The sequence below is a fragment of the Actinia tenebrosa genome, unplaced genomic scaffold (assembly GCF_029948245.1).
Source record: "Actinia tenebrosa isolate PJP-AT-01 unplaced genomic scaffold, QUT_ActTen_1.0 PGA_scaffold11__36_contigs__length_13525064, whole genome shotgun sequence".
Classification (NCBI taxonomy): domain Eukaryota; kingdom Metazoa; phylum Cnidaria; class Anthozoa; order Actiniaria; family Actiniidae; genus Actinia; species Actinia tenebrosa.
Genome location: NW_028292571.1, coordinates 5040536 through 5060221, shown reverse-complemented (window position 1 = coordinate 5060221; position 19686 = coordinate 5040536). Strand labels below are relative to the sequence as shown.

Genomic DNA, 19686 nt, shown 5'->3' with positions numbered 1-19686 from the left:
GTTTACCAGCATTTAGTTTTTCCACTTTTTTTCCATTTCAGAACACGTTGCATTCCCGCCTAAGGTATCATTTCTTTGTTTAATGATAGAAGACACTTGGTCTTAAGCATTTCAAAACATTACGCCCAATTGGATTTGGTCCATTAGTAGATTAGTATTAGAAGTCGATTGTTACGGAGGGCGGAAAACCGGAGAAACCCCTTAAAGCATACACAGGAGAGAACTATCAAACAACCCTACTCACATATCATGGCAAGTCCGATGATCGAAACATGACCAGAACGACGCGCGCATAGCAGCCGGAGTACCATGGTACTGAAGGTAAATTTGATTAAATATATTAGGGTTGTCGGCCGGTTATTGAGTATTGTTGACGTAACGAGCATCGCGCTGTCGCCTTGTTGTTGTTGGTACTTACAGAGCCAAGTACGGAACGTACGGCCCTTATTTAAAGTGGAATATTTAAGTTAAAACCCTTTGACCTTTGGAGTTAAACAACAATTTTGCAGTCAAGGAACAAAACGATATCCAAGACAAGATAAGTAAATACAACTGAGTATAAAGATCTTTTGACTTAATCAATCGGGGGTAAAACATACAAAAAATCCAAGCACTTTAGGTGTCCTAGTGCTCTTGGTCCCTGACTAATAACGGCTACGGCGGAGGAGACTACCTCGTCCTGGAGCGGCGAGGGTTTTTGGGTGGTCTTGGTATGGGATCAATATCTATCATACAGGTTTAATTATCTGTGGTTAATTTCGTATTATCAATCGTGGGCTTAGAGATAAGGGATGGACCATTCGATAATTCATGGGGGGTTGCAGGAATTTTGGTTGCATGATATTTATTTTTTTGGCTCAACCCTTGCACGTTATTTTTTTGCGTACAGTTAGATATTTTTCTTCTAGCAGAAGAGGTTGCACGATATTTTTTTGAGGTTTAAGTGCTTGCTCGATAATTTTTTGGGGCTTTACGCGACCACCCCCCCCCCCCCCCCCCCATCAACTATCTAATGGTCCGTCCCTAAGCAACAAGTCAGCATCGCTTCAGATAACTGTAAGTTTGCAACTCCGCATTCAAGCTATACTCAGTATTTGGAAGATATTTTTAAAGGTGTATTTTTTTGTTAGTTGCCATCGTTTGTTTGTGTTTGTTATTATATTTGTTTGCTTTTTTTGTGTTGGTTGATTTGCTTTTCTTTGTCCGCTCTTGTTTACTTGTTTGTTCTTTTTCGTTGTTTATTTTCGTTATTTTTATAATCATTATCATTAGTATCACCGCCATTACTACCATCATCATCATTACTACATCGTTGTTGTGGTTGTTGTTGTCAGTGGTGTTCCTCTATAATCTCCTGGAACTCGTTGTTATTATTATCTTTATTGTCGTAATATTCTATAGTGTAGTGACAGGTAGCTATAACTCGTACGATAAACACACTCACGCGTCACGTCATGATAAAGTAAAAGCACTCCACATCCCCAATGAATCAACATCCAGAGGGCAAGCGAACCTATTTCACTTACACACAACAGAGGCCAGAGAGCAGAACCCATTCATCTACATACACCAGCGGCAACATCCACTTGTTTGGAATAGCCCTCGATATTGTACTCTTTGATCGAACAAACCCTATCCACTTATAATATTAAATAATACTACAATAACTAATGCCATACCTGCCATTAACAGTCATTTATTCATTCTGACTGCAGTATTCTTCATACCGGGGGGTCCAATTCAAACAACACGTCTTTCACAATACTTCATCCGGTAAAGCAGACTTACGAGATTCTTTTGTTTTCATTTTTTCGAAGTTTAAAAAAAAAACCAACTTCTTCATCTGATCGGTCACCACAGAGGCTCTAACAATAAGTTCGTGGATCATAAGAATATACGTCGATACAGAACGATTAAGCGTAACGATATTCGAACGGCCATGCTGACATTGAAAAATTATGCATACATAGTACCGGTTTAGCAAGGGCTTTGATTTTAGATCTGACGTGGTTGATTGGGAAGGGGTATCTCACAGACCAGAACCACATGTAAAAACCAATCAACTATCATCTAAACAATGCTTTTTGAGTTTCAGAAGCAAATTCAAGAAAGGTTCACACCAGCCTTAGCTATCATACCAGTCAAATGCATTAGCGTACACAATTCTAGGAATTGATAATTATGTATAGCCGAATCGTGGAGATTAGACGCTACAAATGGTCCCCTTTTAGAACGTTTTCGCTATACTATGACTAAAGGTATGAACTAAACTAAGCACAAAGAGGTCTTCGTGGTAAATGGAGGAGGATAAATGGATACGAGTTGAGAGCCTTAATCCGTGCCTAATCAGAAGTATTCATTGCATGAGTAACAATTGCCACTAATGGTCGGATACTTTGTCCACGTGGACCGTGGGCGTGGTACCCAATCCATCTTAAAAGATTACTTTATTTTGACAGAAGGCAGGAAAGCATATTTCTTCTGCGCTTAAAGGAATTTCAATGAGCGCTCCGCGTTTTCGTTTTTTTTTTTTTTTTTTTTTGGTCATTCTCTGCCTAGTTAACGCTCAGGAAGGAGAAACGAAATGTTTACCCTTTACGTCGTGATAAACGTGGCGGTATTTTTTCCTTTGATGGCTTTCTTTTTCGTTATCGGATGCCGAGCCATGGTGCACCAAGAATTTGTTTATTTTCTATTTTTAGATTACCATATGCACGCGTCATATTAATAAAAGTACTCTTCAAGCATAACTATACCTTGGTTTTCATTTCGTCTCAGGCGTGGATTTTTCTAGACTAGAAGCAACAGACTGCACATGGACTTCAACACGATACTTCCACGGTATGGTCGGCTTGTTGCTGGTGGACTATGAGTGAAACTCTCTGCCAAGAATAATGACACTTGGAAAGTCTGGGGGAAAATCATAAATGCATTAAAGTAAATGAATGATAACTTAAGCATATTCTTTTTTTTTTTTTTTTTTTGGTAACGGATACTTGGTAAAAATGTTTGGTAAAAACGTAAAAATAAGTTTCTACCATTATTTTTTAAACTATAAATGGCAAAAAAAGCATGACTATTTTTTTAGTAAGACAAAATAACCGTTAGGAAAACAACAATTTCGGGGAAAAACCCAGACGGCGTGTAATGGTCTTGCAGCTTTGGTTACTGAGCGTCCACCGTTACAAAAAACGCCAGCTGGAAATTGAAAAAGTCTTTACGCTTCGCTACCACAAAAATGAATCATGTAGTTAGCAAAATACCTGTAGGGTACCATAGCAACGGGATTCTTCCACAGACACGAATCAAAAACCGGGTTTATTTGTTCGTTACACGGAAACAGAAAATTTTCATTTTCAGAACTGGAAGGACGGGAGATTGACCCGGAACACGAAAGGGATAGTTCAATTTTTTTGGAGGGAATGTTTCAGTATTGATTGACCACCTCAGCTAGGTGCTCGGAGATATCATTTTGGGGTATCATATATGCACAGTGCAGCGATGAACCAATGGCTGCCTCGCATACCGATACAGCCATCGATCCGCCCACAGCAACCAATCAGAGCCCACACAGGAAACGCAAAACAACACAGGGAACACGTGGATGCACTAAGCCTCGAAATTGACCGTATTTTCAGTAATTTAAGGGTTTCATTCATTCAATGCTGTTCGCTTAAGGTATCGACGAATACAATTAAACCCTACATCTTCAAAAACTCGGACATTTCTCTGGAACCTGTTTAAGGCCCACGTACTACGCCTCAGGTATGTGATTCACTCAGTTTACATAACCAAATAATTCTAATTTTTTGGAGTAGATCTGAAACTTCTGCAGGAAGAGATCGAGTCAGTATGTCTAATCTTCAACCATGAGGTTGATGGTTCGCTATGAAAGACGGCTTTTTAGATCCTTAGATTGATATATTTTTCAGATCGGACCAGCATTCCGAGTGTCTTCCACCATGAGCCCCTCTATATACTAGGCAAACACGACGACTGTTCGAAATTCCAATAAAATCGTGTTTGCCTTACTGTCACTCCAACAAAAGCTCGACATGGATTGATTGCTGGGCATCAGCGCCGCATCTAATTCTTCTGCAATGGCTACAAAATACGAAGAAGTGGCTGAAATCGGAACCGGAGCGTTTGGAACCGTCTACAAGGCAAGAGATCTGTTGAACGATGGCCAGTTCGTAGCACTAAAGAGAGTTCGCATTATCAACACCGAAGACGGTATCCCACTCTCTACCATCCGAGAGATCGCCTTATTAAAACAGATTGATCACTGTGCTCATCCGAATGTTGTTAGGTAAGGAAATTACAGGCATGATTGTTATTTTGATTGATAATATTCAATCAAGAATCTGTCCTATTCCGTGCTGTAAGCGGAACTCACAAATATCATTTCCAAACTCGAGGCATGCAGGAATCTGATCTTCAGTCTTGAAGCTCTCGGAACTCGAATATCATTCTTTGATTTTATTCTTAGAAAATTAGCAAAAATCTACTCAGTATCGGATTAATTCGTAATCACGTTATTAACAGTATTAAATTTGTGATAATAAAAAAATTACGAATTTTCTGACTTGGTCGATTTCACAATGACCAAGTTCATTATCATGTCGAACAATAAAAAGTTCAATAAATGACACATTCCTCAAGCAGACTTGAGCTACACTGCTGCATTATTTTGACATGCTAACAATTTATTACTTAACTTCTAATAGGGCATACTTCAAAAATGCATCTTGCATATTCGTGCAGGGCTGGTTGACTTTACAGAATATTATTCTAAATTACCAAGTCTGTATGCTCAGGGAGATTAGGCCTTCTTTAGCATAAAAATAGAATCATTCCCTAGAGAAATTACATAAGAATCATTGGTGCTCCGGAAGTCCAGGCTCTTTTATCAACCCAAATATTTTCAATTGTTTATTTTTTTCTGTGCGCGATCAAAAATATTGCAATTCATTCGATATTCGATCGTTTCCGGTTGATCAGTTTGTGTGTGAAATTCACTCCCAAGCAACAGGAAATAGATTCGAATACAAACTCCAACGTGATTGGTTCGATTTTGGTGGGTAATTTAAAACCCCAAGTTAAGTCGTAGATTTCCATAAAAACCATTATGAAAAATCCGCTATATTTTGTTTGAAAACAAGCAGTTTTTTGGACTCCGCTATGTAAAATATGTTTTTACCCGAAAATAGGTTTATTGACCTAATCCTCCCTGGGATTAAGTACGACATTTTGTGTGTTTTTGTGTGCTAACGTAGTCAAGGATCGAATTTCACTCCATGATCTAAAACTCACTAAAAACCATTCAAATCCTCTCAAAATATACCACAAAAAACCAATTTAAAATTAATCTTAAACCTCCTTAAGTTTAAGATATTTTAAGTTGAAACAGACTAAAATATTTATAAATTCAAGGATATTTTTGTTAAGTGTTTGGACTTTGATTACTTTGTGGATTTGACATTTTGATAAAAGTTCAAAGTTAAGAATGCATAATTTTTAAAACATTTTCCCCAATGAGTTAGGATTTTTGGAAGAGATAAAAGACTAGGGAAAATAGTAAATTAAACTCTGAGTTCTTGATTAAAAAAGAAATTGTAGATGGTGGAGGAAGGTAAAAAGAAGCAGTACAGGTCTAATGAGCTTGCTTAAGTTGTCATAAGGATTCCAAACTCAAGTTTCTTAACCATGGTTCTTATTTGTCTTTTCACAATTAGTCAAAGTATTTTTAATTCTTGTACTAACAAAACCAAGCTAGTAATTGACAACTTCTGATGAGGTTAGAAAAGGTTGTCTGGTGATTGCATTCCTCATTCAATGTCAAACCAAACTGTAGTTTATTGGATTGGGGGGAAAAAACCAGCATGAAATATCATTCTTTTGTCTTGCTACAGTACATTTGTACCAGAATAATAGCCTGTGTTTCTGTTCCATTCATTCTCCATGTGTATTTTAAGTATACTTCAAAGAGTCACATTAAACAATGGCTGATATTTATCTACTAATCTCATTGAAGTGCTACTAAAACTTCTCTTAAACCTTTTTTGATAGAAAACTCAAATTTACCACAACTACTACAATCCTAAAAAAAAATTAGCCACCTCATATGACTATAGAGAGACAAGTTACATACTTTATTATTATTATCTTTCCCCATAAGGGCTTTTCAAAGTTTAACTCTACCACACCCAGGAGCTACATAATAATAAAATACATTTTTGACTCAGTTACTTTGGAGAATTGATTTTCATCTAGAAACTCAAGGTTATAGAGTCAAAGATAAAATCCTTGAGATACTTTAATAGCACTTTTAGTGAAGTCAACTTTTATTATCTCTGCCGAAAGAATAAACTATTAAGGAGCACATGGTTCTTAGTACATTAAGAATGATATTTAGCAGGTACCAAAGGGTTCTCCAGATTATTTTCTTCAATGAATGAAGTGAATACCTTAATGTGCTATAGATGAGAGGTTCTGCACAATAACAAGCATTGTATGGTTGACATCAGGTACGCTTGGCTTTAGATTGAATTGAAATATAAAGCTAGTGCAGTATTTTAAAGAAAACTCCATTCAACTTCAACAACACTTGGCTATTCTAATGAATATTGACTTCAGCATCTGTTAGGAAATAATTCATTTTAATTTTTTTTCAAGCCCTTTGATGAAATTGTTCCAAGTTGATAAACAACCCAGGATTGGAGCTGTTTATGGCAATTTCTAGGAAATTCTAGACTTGACATCTAACATAACTATGGTATCCTCTAGACTTTTTTTTTGAATGTTAATGTTTGCATCCATGCCTAGAAGCTTGGTGTAATACATATTTTGGTACTTGCAATATTGTTCTTCTCAATATATGCACATATTATTATGTAATGATGTGACAAATAACATATTTAGAGATAAAGGTTTTCAAATGTGTGGCATTATTAGTTAAATTATTTAGCTATTTTTATTGCAAAATATTAATTTTTCTTTTAAAAAAGGATTTATTATTATATTGAAATCAAGTAACTGGTCAATCCTTTAAAAACATGAAGCTATTTTGATAAGTTTAAATTAAACTTATATTTTCCAACCTGTTGCATTCTTTCACAAATTAAGCTTCTAATAAAGACATTAATCTTGAAGCTTAAAGTTTGACTTAAATATTTCTGGAGAAAGCATATGTAACTCAATTCTCATCTGCAAGTTTAGGATAATCATTGAGGGTCGTAGATTGAAGAACACTTGGGTAACTGAGCAAAATGCTCTGGCTTATATAAACTACCATTGTCTTCTCCTATTATTTTAAAACTTAAATGAAAATTCTGCCAGGAATCTTAAGCTAGTTCATTTTCTCCTATTTTTCAAGACTTAATGAAAACCCTGCTAGAATAATTATTAGAGGATTTTTGTTTGTCTTTACAGACTACTAGACATCTTTCATATTCCCATGGTCTTGCTCAAGGAAACACATCTTAATCTGGTGTTTGAGCATGTTGAACAAGACCTTGCTGCTTACATCGATGAATGCCCTTCACCAGGAATAAGTGAATGGAAAGCAAAAGTAAGTAGCACCTTTGCTTTGCAGCATTCTTCTAGCTTATTGATTAAACTCCTGCTCAAGTCATACTACCTCTAATTATTATATTAGAATGAACCACAAGTTTTGAAGTTGAATTCTTTAATCAAAAGTCTGGTATATTTTAATGCTGTTTTTTGATAAATGCAAAGTTACAAAGACTGCAAAAGATGAGTCCTGATGCTTTGTGATACATTTAGTTGGTTATTCTTGGAAAACAAGGAAGTCCATGCATTCATCAGCTTGTATGCTGTTACCTACATCTAACCATGGGTGGGGCTCAAGCAGCGTTAGTAATAATTAAGCATGCATAAATGCATGAAGAAATCTATATTGCAATGTTTTCTTACCATCTGTCTTAGATTTTTCTAGATTGGATTAGTTCTGTGAGGGGGTTAATAAAATAATTCTAACCGTCTAGCAATCTTTAAATTCATTATTCACTGAAAAACCAGATGGCATCAAACCACAAGCATATAACACAAACATTATTGAATGTTTTGAAATGTTTACTCTTTGTTGACAGGATATTTCTTACCAGCTTCTCAATGGGGTGGATTTCTTACACACACATCGCATAGTTCACCGCGACCTTAAACCACAAAATATTCTCATTACGAAAGAAGGACAAGTCAAGATTGCTGACTTTGGACTTGCAAGAGTTTACAAGGATGCCATGGCTCTGACGTCTGTGGTAAGAATTTCCTACAGCTTGTTAATTAATTATGAAATTATCTTGACATTAAGTTGTTAATATTGTTTGACAGCTAATTTATTTTTAACTTTAATAAATAATTTACGAGAAATTATTAAAACTTTTCTATTACTCTTTAGAGTCTTAAAAACAAAATGTTGGTAGAATGACAATTGCTGAGACTTGTGCAAGCATGTGAGAACTTGAAAAACAAAGTCTGTTTATTTTATGTTTGCAAAGTTATTAAAACTACCTAAGCCAATCAGAATGCCCATTCACATGAGCACAACAAGTTTTTTCAAAAAAAAAAAGATTGTTACAAATATATGACCAGTCTAGTAATTTGCGTGTTCAAATTACCATTTAACTCTGTTAATTGTTGGTAGTGGTTAAAGAAACCATAATAGCAGTTATGTATAGTTGACTTCAGAGTTGAGAGTCACCAACAGCTGTCAGTCACCTAAAAAAACAATCTTTGCCAAAACTACACCACCCACCCAGACTATTCCATTCAACAATCAAATTACAACCATGTTGACTAAAATGTTTGCTTGAGTTTAATAAAGTCAGGTATTTATTGTGCAGGATACATGGTGCATGAGCAGAGCTCCTAGGGAAATTATATGTATATTATAATTATTATATCATAGTATATATCATAGTATATATTATAGTATATCATAGTATGTTATATCAGATATTATATCATAATATCTAGAGAGTTTTAAGAATTTTAGACTTACAAATACAACTTAGGAAGTTATGGGTAGCACAGTAGGGAATAGGGAGGTAATTTATAAATCATATTGTATTTTTCATCTTCTAATTATTTAATTTATTATCAGTTTTATGTGATGTAGGCATTCCTGAATAAAGATTGATTATTATTATTATCATTATTATTATTATATACGAATGCCAAGGCATGTCATAATAAATAACTCGACTAATTTTCACTTGAATTCATAGTTTTGAATCTAATTAAGTTACTGTTACATCAAGTCGATCCAAAATGTTTAACCCTAAATGTGTGTCATTTCCACTGAACTTTAAGAAGTTGTTTGAAGAAAAAACAAGCAAAATAAATAAGAAAAAAAATCAAGACACCAAACTACAAGATTTTTTTGGTATCATCAAATGTGTCATTGAATTATACAGAACTGTCAAAGTGGGTGTGGTGTGGAAATGTGGGCATATTACATCATGTAACTCGCAAATACTTCAGTTTTGAAATGATTTCTGTGTTGCTTGGGACTACGCTTTATTTTATGTAGAATATTCATGCGTTGCAGTGTATCATTATTTATAAGTTTAATATTTATTACACTTTGTTTGTGACAAATCTCAAAAATACAGAATGTCAGGACACCATGCGTGTCCAACAGTGAAACTAATTATAGCCAGTCTAATTACTTACGGAATTGCAAGGTCTTTGTATTATTGAATTTATATCTTTACTCTACTGTTGGTATTCATGAAAATGTTTATGCTAAGATGATAGTACCTCTGAAGAAATGAGTCTGTAATCAAAAAACATAGCAGTATTTTACAACAAATTTAAGATAGGGCTAACCCATAACTTGAAAAACTCCCTCCTTCAACAAATGCTGCTCTGATTTAATATTTTTTTATAGTTGTCATACATGCATGCACTAATATAATAGCATGCACTAATTTAGCGTCTAAAGAATAGATAAGATCGCCATGTCATTAAGAAATCATTTGTAAAAGTCATTAGTCATAATTTACAAGATGAAAAATAATCACTGTGTCTGTACAAACAAGCTAATGTTGTTAAACAACCCCATTAAATGCCTATTAAATTACAACCAACGTTGATAGTCCACAAAAAAAATGATCCCAAATGTAACTTATTTGCCTCCAATGACCACATAGTTTTTGTTTGGGGGGGAGGGGTGGGGGAATTGGAAAAGGGTGGGATTCTGGTTGTACCTTTAAGGGTTCCACATCTGTAATTTGGTACCTCTTAGGGTGTAAATAAAAAGGACCACCAGAGAGTAAGCCATTACCTCTTAAGGTGTTTGTCAGGTAATAAGATACCGGAGTTCATATTAATGACAGCCAGAATGGTCTTGACTTCTGTGTCTGAACTAAACTTTTTTATTTGACTTCCAGGTCGTTACATTGTGGTATAGAGCACCTGAAGTCTTGCTACAGTCTAGTTATGCTACGGCAGTCGACATATGGAGCGTGGCATGCATAATGGCCGAGTTGTACAACAGAACTCCCTTGTTTGAGGGAAAGTCAGAAATGAATCAGTTAGTCAAGATTTTTAGGTAGGATTTTTTAGAGAATGCCTGGAACTGTAGAATCTGATTGGCTTACGTCATAACAAAAGATGGATTCTCTGTATATGATTAGCTAAAAATATTAGATTCCCTTTTCTTGCACTGAAATGTAATGGATCCAGAGGATGGGCTGACTGGGTGGCAATCCCACAGCTCTTTCAAAACAATCCTTTGATAAACTGTTGGCCATTCTGCCTTACAACAGGGACTCAGTTCTGGTCGTCAAATACATCTCTTATTACAGACTCCCACATCAAAACCTGTTTAAACCAGTATCAAACCGAAAAACTATGCATCTCATTATCCAGATTCTTGGATAGCGGCATTAAGAAAGAACCACATGACTTCTGCAGTCTCCTTTCTTTCTCTCACTCAGGAGAAATTAAAGAGAGACTCTGTCAGCAGGATACCAATCACAGTACCCGAAACTCTATAATTCAATAGACCAGTTTCGAATTCCAAATTACCGCTGTGTTTCTTGATTACAGACTCATTTGCACAGGGTTAGCCTCGTATCAGTGTTTAAATATTCACAAATAACAATGGTAAAGTAAAGAATGCACAACTTCAACAATACAAACACTTTTAAACTCGACGGACCTTGACTGGAACACATGAATATTCTGCACAAACTTGAGGCTAACCCTGTGCAAATGAAACACAGCGGTAATTTTGGAATTCGAAACTGGTCTATTTTGAAATTATACTAATGATTATTATTATTATTATCATTATTTATGACATTTAGTTATGCAGCCTCCTGTTATATCAGCCCCCTGTAATACCTTTGATCCATCCACTTATGCAGTCATTCTTTTGCCCTCTAGTGTAATAGGATTACCACCTCAAGCAGATTGGCCACAAGGGGTCTCAATACCATGGCTGTCATTCCACAAGTACACTCCTGAACCTCTTGAAAACTTAATCCCAGAAATGTGTCCAGAAGGCTTTGATCTAATGAAGGTAATAGGGAAAATGTGTGCACTTTATTTCTAGAGAGATTCTAGTAAAAGATTTCATATGGCAATCATAATCAGTCAAGTCAAGATATTAAAATTCTGCACAATATTGAGGTTCTCTGGGAAAAAATGTTCAAAGCCATAGCAGGGACAGATCCAGGGGTGGTAAAAGAGGTGACAAGTCACCCCCCCCCCCCCCCCCCCCCCACCTAGCTTACAATGTAAATATCTAAGTATATCATTAGTTACAGTCACTCCCCTTTTCCTCGTGTTCCTGTTAAAATCTTCATAATAGTCAACCCCCCTTCTAAAATTCCTGGATCCATTCCTGCGTAGGGGGTACAATCGATTGTGTTTAATGAGGTTTGGATAAACCCCACCTAGATAGTATTTCCTTGAATGACATTTTTCATTATCCTTGATATAGAAAATGCTGGTGTTCAACTCAAAGAGTAGGCCAACAGCTTGTGAATCAATGCAGCACCCATACTTTCAGGAGCTTCAAGAAAACGACAAAGAGAATTCACAAAGTAACTCAAACACAAAAAGCCATTGACATGGCCAGATGACAGACAGTCAGGCAGAGGGACAGACACTTCCATGAATGGATGAATATTGACAGTGAGTGAAATAGTGTCTTGAACAACATTATCCCTACATTGTACAAAGTGTGCGTAAGGAACAGGATACTAAGAGTGACCAAAAAAGTAACAATCTAACAGTTTCATGAAGGGTATAAATGTGTTCCTGCGTGATAGTTATCTTATTAAATTAGAGTATTTGCAGTTTTTATTATTAATAGAGTGTTATTTATTATAATTATCAAAACTTGATTTAACGAAAACTTAAGTGTGATTATTTCGTTGCTATTTTCCTGATATAAGTGCATATGGTTTTGCTATTTTGCCTTAAAAGCAACCCCAATAATATTATCAAATACTAGAAAGACAGAAAAATGGGGAAAACTTATTTGAGGTTTGGATCCATTCTTATTTTAGGGAATTTAGTAACCAAATGCATTAAGTCATTTAAAGGTGCTTTTATATGAGACAGTGTTCCTTGCAACTTGTCTTGCGATTTCACTTTAAGTTCAATTAATTGCACGAGCTTCAAGTAGCATACCAAAAGCTTCTCTCGCAATAAGTATGGATGCCACTATCACTAAAAGAAATATGAGATCATATTGCTTGCGCACATTAATTGCAACACTGAAACATTCGCTGTTAGAGCAACTGCATGGCACAACAGATTGGAACGTAAGAAAAGTTACAATGAACATTGGCTAGTCTAAATAAAGCACCTTAAACCAAGTGTGACACAACTTGTCATTACCACAAGTTAACAAAAAATTGAGTGTACATGATTTTTATTAAGATTAAATAATCTTTAGTCAAATCAATTTAATATTTAGTTTCAAAAGTGTTGATCAAATGATTTTTTATTGGAGAGTATTATTTTTATTGCGTGTTTTATATGATACTAGGTCAGTTTTTTTACCAAATGTGTATTTATAACTTTAAAAAAGTCAATGGAAGTCAGTGTTATATTTTGGTAATAATCCAGTTATAAAACTCATCAAAGTTCAGTTCCTCTTTAGCTTGGGCACAATGTTTTCCCATTTCAGACCATGTGTCGTTCTCTTGAGAGTAAGATTCTTTATTTGACCTATATGCATGTTTGTGTCTCTTCTTGTGTGGAAAATCACAAGCTATGGGAGACTTTGATTAGGTTTCACAGTAGCAAAATTTCATGTATACTAAAGGGTAATTCTATGGGAGGTTTACTTTTTGTGGGTTCTCCTGAATCTTGTCAAGGAATGCCTCTATGCCTTTAAAATGTGAGAAATTTATAGCATCTCTGATAATGATAAATATTTTTGTCACCACTAAAATCACAAACCTTTGGCACATGTAACATTGATTCTTGGGGGCCAACACACCCTCAACCAAATGAATCTAGATACAACACTAGAAAAATATAAGAATAACCCGTAATGGATTTTCAAAATTGTAGACATGAGTATCTAGACAGGAGGGTACGCACTTAGTGTAGACACCCAAAGTATTCCGATAGGCACACCCAACAAGATTATACATACTTTTATGGTAACCCACATTTTACTTGCAGCGAGCACAATCGAACCTTGAACACTTTGAGTTTTTTTCAGGTTATTGTATTTCCCAAACTTTGTACCGTTTCAAGCTCTTCAAAATGAAGCAAACAGTTGAAATACATGGAGTGACCCATTTCAAGGGATCATTTACTAATAACAGTATGCATTTTGAAAAGGTGACAAAAAATTGAAGTGTTCACGGTCCGAGTGTCCTCACTGTAGTATTACTAGGAAGCCTGTTTTCTAGGCTTTATTTTTTACTTTTAATTAATATTATCCCTGCTAGAGTTTTGATATATTGAATGTGGCATATTGGCATTAACATTTAAAATAGGTATGTATATATCATCATCATCATATTAGTATAGTAACTTAACATTTAAGCAGTTCTGAATCGATGGTTACAGCCCATTGATACCTAGTATATAAGCATTAACTCTGGAAATGTAAACTTCAAAAACTTTCTTGGAACCCAAGAACTTATCAGTAACTGAATTATTGATGTCAGTGTTTAGAATATCGTAACTTTGACGAAGAGAATTACTCTTACAAAACATGATCTTGAATAATAATTTCTCTTGATAGTTTCTATTTTTTCTAATTCATGTAACCTACCTCCCCCTACAGAGGAAGATATTTAGATACCCCCTCTACCTACCCGGAAATTCAATGGCCATACAAACTCTGTAATTTTGTTCCTTCTTTGACCCCCCTACCCCTTGGATAGTCCAACTTCCTCTGTGGGGGGGAGGGTATGGATAATTTCTGGAACTACACATTCATATGTGTAGTATTTGTACATGTATGTTTCTGTATGGATTGGTATTGTTAATTCCTAATTAGGCTGCATTCATAATGTATGGCAGAGGGGTTGGGGGTAGGTGAAATCTTTATATGACAAAAAAATTCTTAAGACCCCCCTTGAAGTTCCCCAAAAAATAACTATCCCCCCGGGTAATCTCTCGTAGCTTCTTCTAAAAATTTTCCATCCCTCCAATTCTCTGAAAAAAATTTTCAAACCTCCCCATTTTACTGGTAAACATTTTTCTGATCCCCACTAAATTTCACCTGCCCTCCCCCCTTATAATAACTATAAATAGTAAGCATATTACCTCAAAACCATTAGCTTACTGTTGTACTATTAAACAAGACCCCATTTTCAAGTGACAAGTGGTAATCCATGGAATGGCATTAGAAAGTGCTGAATAATCGTTTCAACTCCTACCATTAAGAAAATTATCTATACATGATACACATGACAAAAGAGTGACCCTGACCATATTGTATAAGGAATAGATGTGTTTGTCTCATTTTAGTATGTAACATCAAATTCCATAATCAACTTTGAGTGTGTAATAAAGTGTGGAGAAAGGTTCGTTGAATAAAAATAATTCAAAATTATAATTGTGTTGTGATGGTTTAATAGAACAATCTTCAGCCTGAAAACTCAGTTACTCAAATCTCTCGAAAATCAAATAAAACCTTGGTTTTAGATAATTTTTTCAAAAACATTAACTGCAGAGCTAGGACATAAAACATTACTAAGAATGATGATGTCATAATTATTATAAAAATGACGAACTCAGAAATCAAAAGAAAAATAGAATGATTTCATTTCTTGGAAAACAATCCTGGATCTTAGACACCAAGTTATTAGAAGGTGTTATCACTAAATATGAACATTGCCAGCTATTTGGATGGATTGCATAATTTGCTGGTATATGGAATGATATCATTTCTTGTAAAATAATTGACAAGTTATTATGAGACGTCATATTTAAGATCTGAGCATTACCAGCTATTTAAAGATGGATTGCATAACTTCCTGGTATTTCCTTAAAGTCAAACAACTTGACAGCTCAACCTTAATCTTACAATTTCGCAAGGAATTTCATGTACCGTAGAATTTTTTAACATAATTTCCTTTCCCCACAATTATCAAGAGAATGCTTACATGTGGAAAAAGGATGCCGACACATGGAGAAAGGAATGCAGACTAAAAGGTTGATGTTTTTGGGCATAACGTCATATGCAATTTGCTCACATGGTACATAGAACTTAAGCTATCATATTACAGATTTTTAATTGGACCAAGACAAAATGACTGGTAGATGCCACAATCTACTGATGTCCATAGTACTTTAGTGAGACGCACTCAAAGTTTTCGATAGAGTTCTGATAAAGTTCTGGATCAAATGGGTCCTGAAGCAATCACTGTGGCTCCCAGTACTTTGACAGCCCTTGTTAACAGTAGCAAGTTTATAATTTATGCTTAATTTTCTAAATAATAAAGGATGTTTTTCAGATTTTTTTCCCTTTAAAAATGTATTTTCAAATAACCCAACATGTATGTCTTAAAGCCCAATTTGTTAAATATTTAACAGATATGATTATAATATAAGAAAAATAGATTAAAATAACAGTAATAATAATAGTTATAAAACTACCAGTAATAATTCCTCTATATAGTTACCTGTAAACTCTACATCTTTGTTTTCTCTTTTAAATCATTCTTTTTCCTCATCTTCAGATTCTACCTCATCTGTTATCTTCACATTTTCTCCCATCTTTTCTTGTTCTTTCTTTTTTTCATCTTTTATTTTAGTCTCTACATTTTCATTCGCATCTTTGGATTCTATTTCTAAGCCTTCTTTAGTGTCTTGACCCTCGTCAGCTGTCGTATCCACGTTTTCTTTGTCATCTTTATTATCTACATTTTCATTGGCATCTTTGGATTCTATTTCTAAGCCTTCTTTAGTGTCTTGTTCCTCATCAACTGTTGTATCCACTTTCTGCACATTTTGTTTGTCATCTTCTCTATGTTCACTGCAAGTATTATCAGATGAGTTCAGACAATTAGTTTTGTCATTCTTGTTCGTACTCTCTTTGACTGGTGACTCTTTGATAGGATCATTCTTGTTGGCAACATTTTGGACCTCTTGTATGTTATATCTTTTCAGCTTATGGAAATCTTTTACCACAGTGAGACAGCAAATATTCTAGATAAAATAAAAGTATTGATAATTAGGGTTTTACTATATTTTTCCATTTCAGTTACAGTAAAAACAAACTGTATTTATTAGCCATATACTTAAAAAATAAAATAACCTCAAGGAAATGATTCATACTCTATTCTAAAAAAGTAAAATTTAATGCCTTAAATAACGAGGTTTATTAATGACAAAGATAGTTGAATTCAACATATGGGATGGCATAACAAGAATGCAATTGAATTTTCATTTTTTTTAACTGCGAGCTCACAGATAGAATTGGAATTTAGCTGGTTGGGTTAAATTGTGAAGAGAGGAAGACCCAAAGAAGGAGAAACTCTACTCATATGTGATGCTGGGTCCAGGAATCAAACCTGAATCCCCAGAGGTGAAAGGAAATTGCACTACCACTAGGCTACACTTGCTTGCAAAAATATCACAAATTCATAAATTTTCCATAAAGCTTACCCTGATAATTTCAACACAAATAGTCAGGTCTGGATATTTGAGGTCAACACTATGATCTTTCCCGGAATCCAACACCAAGCGTGCAAGGATACCAACAACATCATCACGATGAACTGTATCATTATTCCTTGCTTTGTAAATCACACAAAACTGAAAATGAAAACAGATTTTTATTTTCCACAATTATAATATTAAACTAGTTTTATTGCTGCTGTGCTGCCACTGTGCTGCAGTTAATAAAGAAAAGAAAGGGTGCACAACCAAGAATTCTGCCATGCATGGCATTATATAATTACATGCCCACATTAGGCCTTCTTCTAAGTTTGTTAAAAATGATGCATTGTGGTCTTACTTGGGTACAAGTTACAAGCCTATAATAGGGAATGATGAACATGCGATAAACAGGATGCATTGTGGTCTTACTTGGGTACAAAAAAGCCCATAATAGGGAATGATGAACAGGTGATACCACAGTGTAAAATGTTCGCTATCTCAGAAAAGGTCTTTGTCACGCTCAGTAGCAGCTTTTTATAATTTCATTTTCACCTTGGTTGGCTGGGCACTGTCATTGAAGAAATGTTCATCAAAATATTTTTCGGCAGCCTTCTCTATCTCTTCTGTCCTGGCATAGCAGCATACACCAATGGGAAGAAAGCGCAAACAATGCCTGAAAATCATTAATACTTGTAATCAATAATCAACATTATTTAATCTATCCACCCTTTTGCCCACTTACGAGAACACACCCATCCATTTACCCAACCCTCCCATCCATCTGCCTATCCATCCACTCATCTATCAACCCACCCATCCATAAACTTACACATCAATCCATCCATGTATCATTTACTCACCCCCATCTCCCCATCTATCCATCCCTAAGACCATTCAACTCATCCACCCAGAAATACGCATGCCAACCAAAAGACATTTACCTTGTCTTCTGGTACCCGTTCTCCAGAACATCTGTCAGAATACCATGTACCAAACGATCAGGATATTCATCTTCTGGAAGCATAGTCCTTACAAATATCACATTCTTTGCTCCACTTTTGACTGACTGAAACCTCCTGAAGTCTTTTTTCATGTCTTGCTTCTCCTTTGCAATGGCCTGTTCTATATCTTCCTCTTCACTAGAATCGCTTTTATCAGCTTGGCTCTCAAACTGACTTCCATATAGCTTGTCTGCATACTACAATCATGAAAAACAAGGACATCTCATTCTAAGCTTAAGTAGAGTAACTCACACTTTATCTGTGAAAAAGTGCAAAATTTAGTTTGCACTAAAACAGCACAAAATAGTTCAATGTTTTCTATTTTTTTATCAGTGCTATTTAGTACTAAATCATGCCAAATATGTAGTATACTGTTTCACATAAACACATTGTTTGATTACACTTGACACCATTTCCTGTCTCATGCAGAGGATTTGCCTTTTTTGGGCTGGGAAAATGGGATTATATGCACTGGGAATAGGATTCACAAACAACAAAAAAAAAAAACAATCAAAAAATGGGAATTAACTTGCATGCAAGCAGTTTCTACACCATCTCGATCACTCACTGCTTAAAACTTAATAAACGGGGTGGCTATTCGTACACCGTGACACTGACCCTCAGACTTACCCAAAAAAATTCTGTGTCGCGAAAGTGAGTTGCTCGCTACTGAGTACCGACTCGTCAAATGAGTTTGAATCAAAATACATCACTGACATGAATATTAGGTTGGAAAAGAATACAGAGTTCCCGAGAAAATCGACGAAATTTTTGACTCCCGTACGAATATCAATTACAAGTCGCCGTACGGGTGACGTACGAATAGCCACTCCGTTTATAAAACATGGCTAAAACTGCTATAAACCCAGGGGAAAAACAACGAAAAGAGTATCTAGTCATGATATACAATATTACTAAAACAGATACTTACCTCGTTTAGGACATTATAAGCTTCTCTTACACAGTTTTTCTCTTTTTCATTACACGTGACAAGAACACCCTTCATGCCTACAGCAAGCGACTCTAAACCTCGTTTCTAATACAAGAAAAAGAAAGGAAAAATAAATAAGAACATGCCTTGAAGATGCATGATGCTATGACATTAATAATTCCATTGTAGGAGAGCTTTACCTTTTTATTAGCACCGGCATATTGGTTCTTCTTAAACTTTCTCTTCTTGTTGTTTGAATCGTCCGCCATTTTGAGTTCCTGTTCTAATGAGTAATTCCGCTGAGTGATCATCGTAGTCTCAACACAGGGAGCCCATAAGATGAATACTTCGGCAGTACTGAAGGAGCTCTGATGCTTCGCAAATGGGATTTGAATGAGATTTAGATCACTTGGAGCTGGAAATTAGAGCATATTTTTGCTAAATGATCTTTGTAGTCTCGTAACCACAGAGAGCTCATGAGGTGAATACGTTAACCTGTTTTGTGGAGGCGCGGTTTGTCATAACATACAACGCATTGAATAAAAGAAGTTAGAAAACTGGAAAAAGTAAACATGTTTTAATCATGGAGTTGTGATTCATTTTCACCTGGCGCAAAAGTTTAAAAAAATTTTTTTCAAACTC

The 19686-nt window shown here is 35.3% G+C and overlaps 2 protein-coding genes across 2 annotated transcripts; one reads left to right on the top strand and one right to left on the bottom strand.

Moving 5' to 3' along the window:
• The first annotated feature begins 3599 nt into the window (after window positions 1–3599).
• Window positions 3600–15064, top strand: LOC116307802 (cyclin-dependent kinase 6). The gene is made up of 7 exons (XM_031718118.2): window positions 3600–3765; window positions 3933–4309; window positions 7432–7570; window positions 8112–8279; window positions 10416–10576; window positions 11416–11551; window positions 11975–15064. The coding sequence occupies exons 2-7, from the start codon at window positions 4101–4103 to the stop codon at window positions 12101–12103; spliced, it is 942 nt and encodes a 313-aa protein (XP_031573978.1). The 5' UTR covers window positions 3600–3765; window positions 3933–4100; the 3' UTR covers window positions 12104–15064.
• LOC116307801 (THUMP domain-containing protein 1) lies at window positions 10378–19444 on the bottom strand. Its single transcript, XM_031718117.2, has 7 exons — window positions 19245–19444; window positions 19045–19149; window positions 18054–18310; window positions 17665–17785; window positions 17119–17268; window positions 16134–16659; window positions 10378–11542 (listed from the first exon to the last, which is right to left on the bottom strand). The coding sequence occupies exons 1-6, from the start codon at window positions 19353–19355 to the stop codon at window positions 16168–16170; spliced, it is 1236 nt and encodes a 411-aa protein (XP_031573977.2). The 5' UTR covers window positions 19356–19444; the 3' UTR covers window positions 10378–11542; window positions 16134–16167.
• Window positions 19445–19686: the final 242 nt, after the last annotated feature.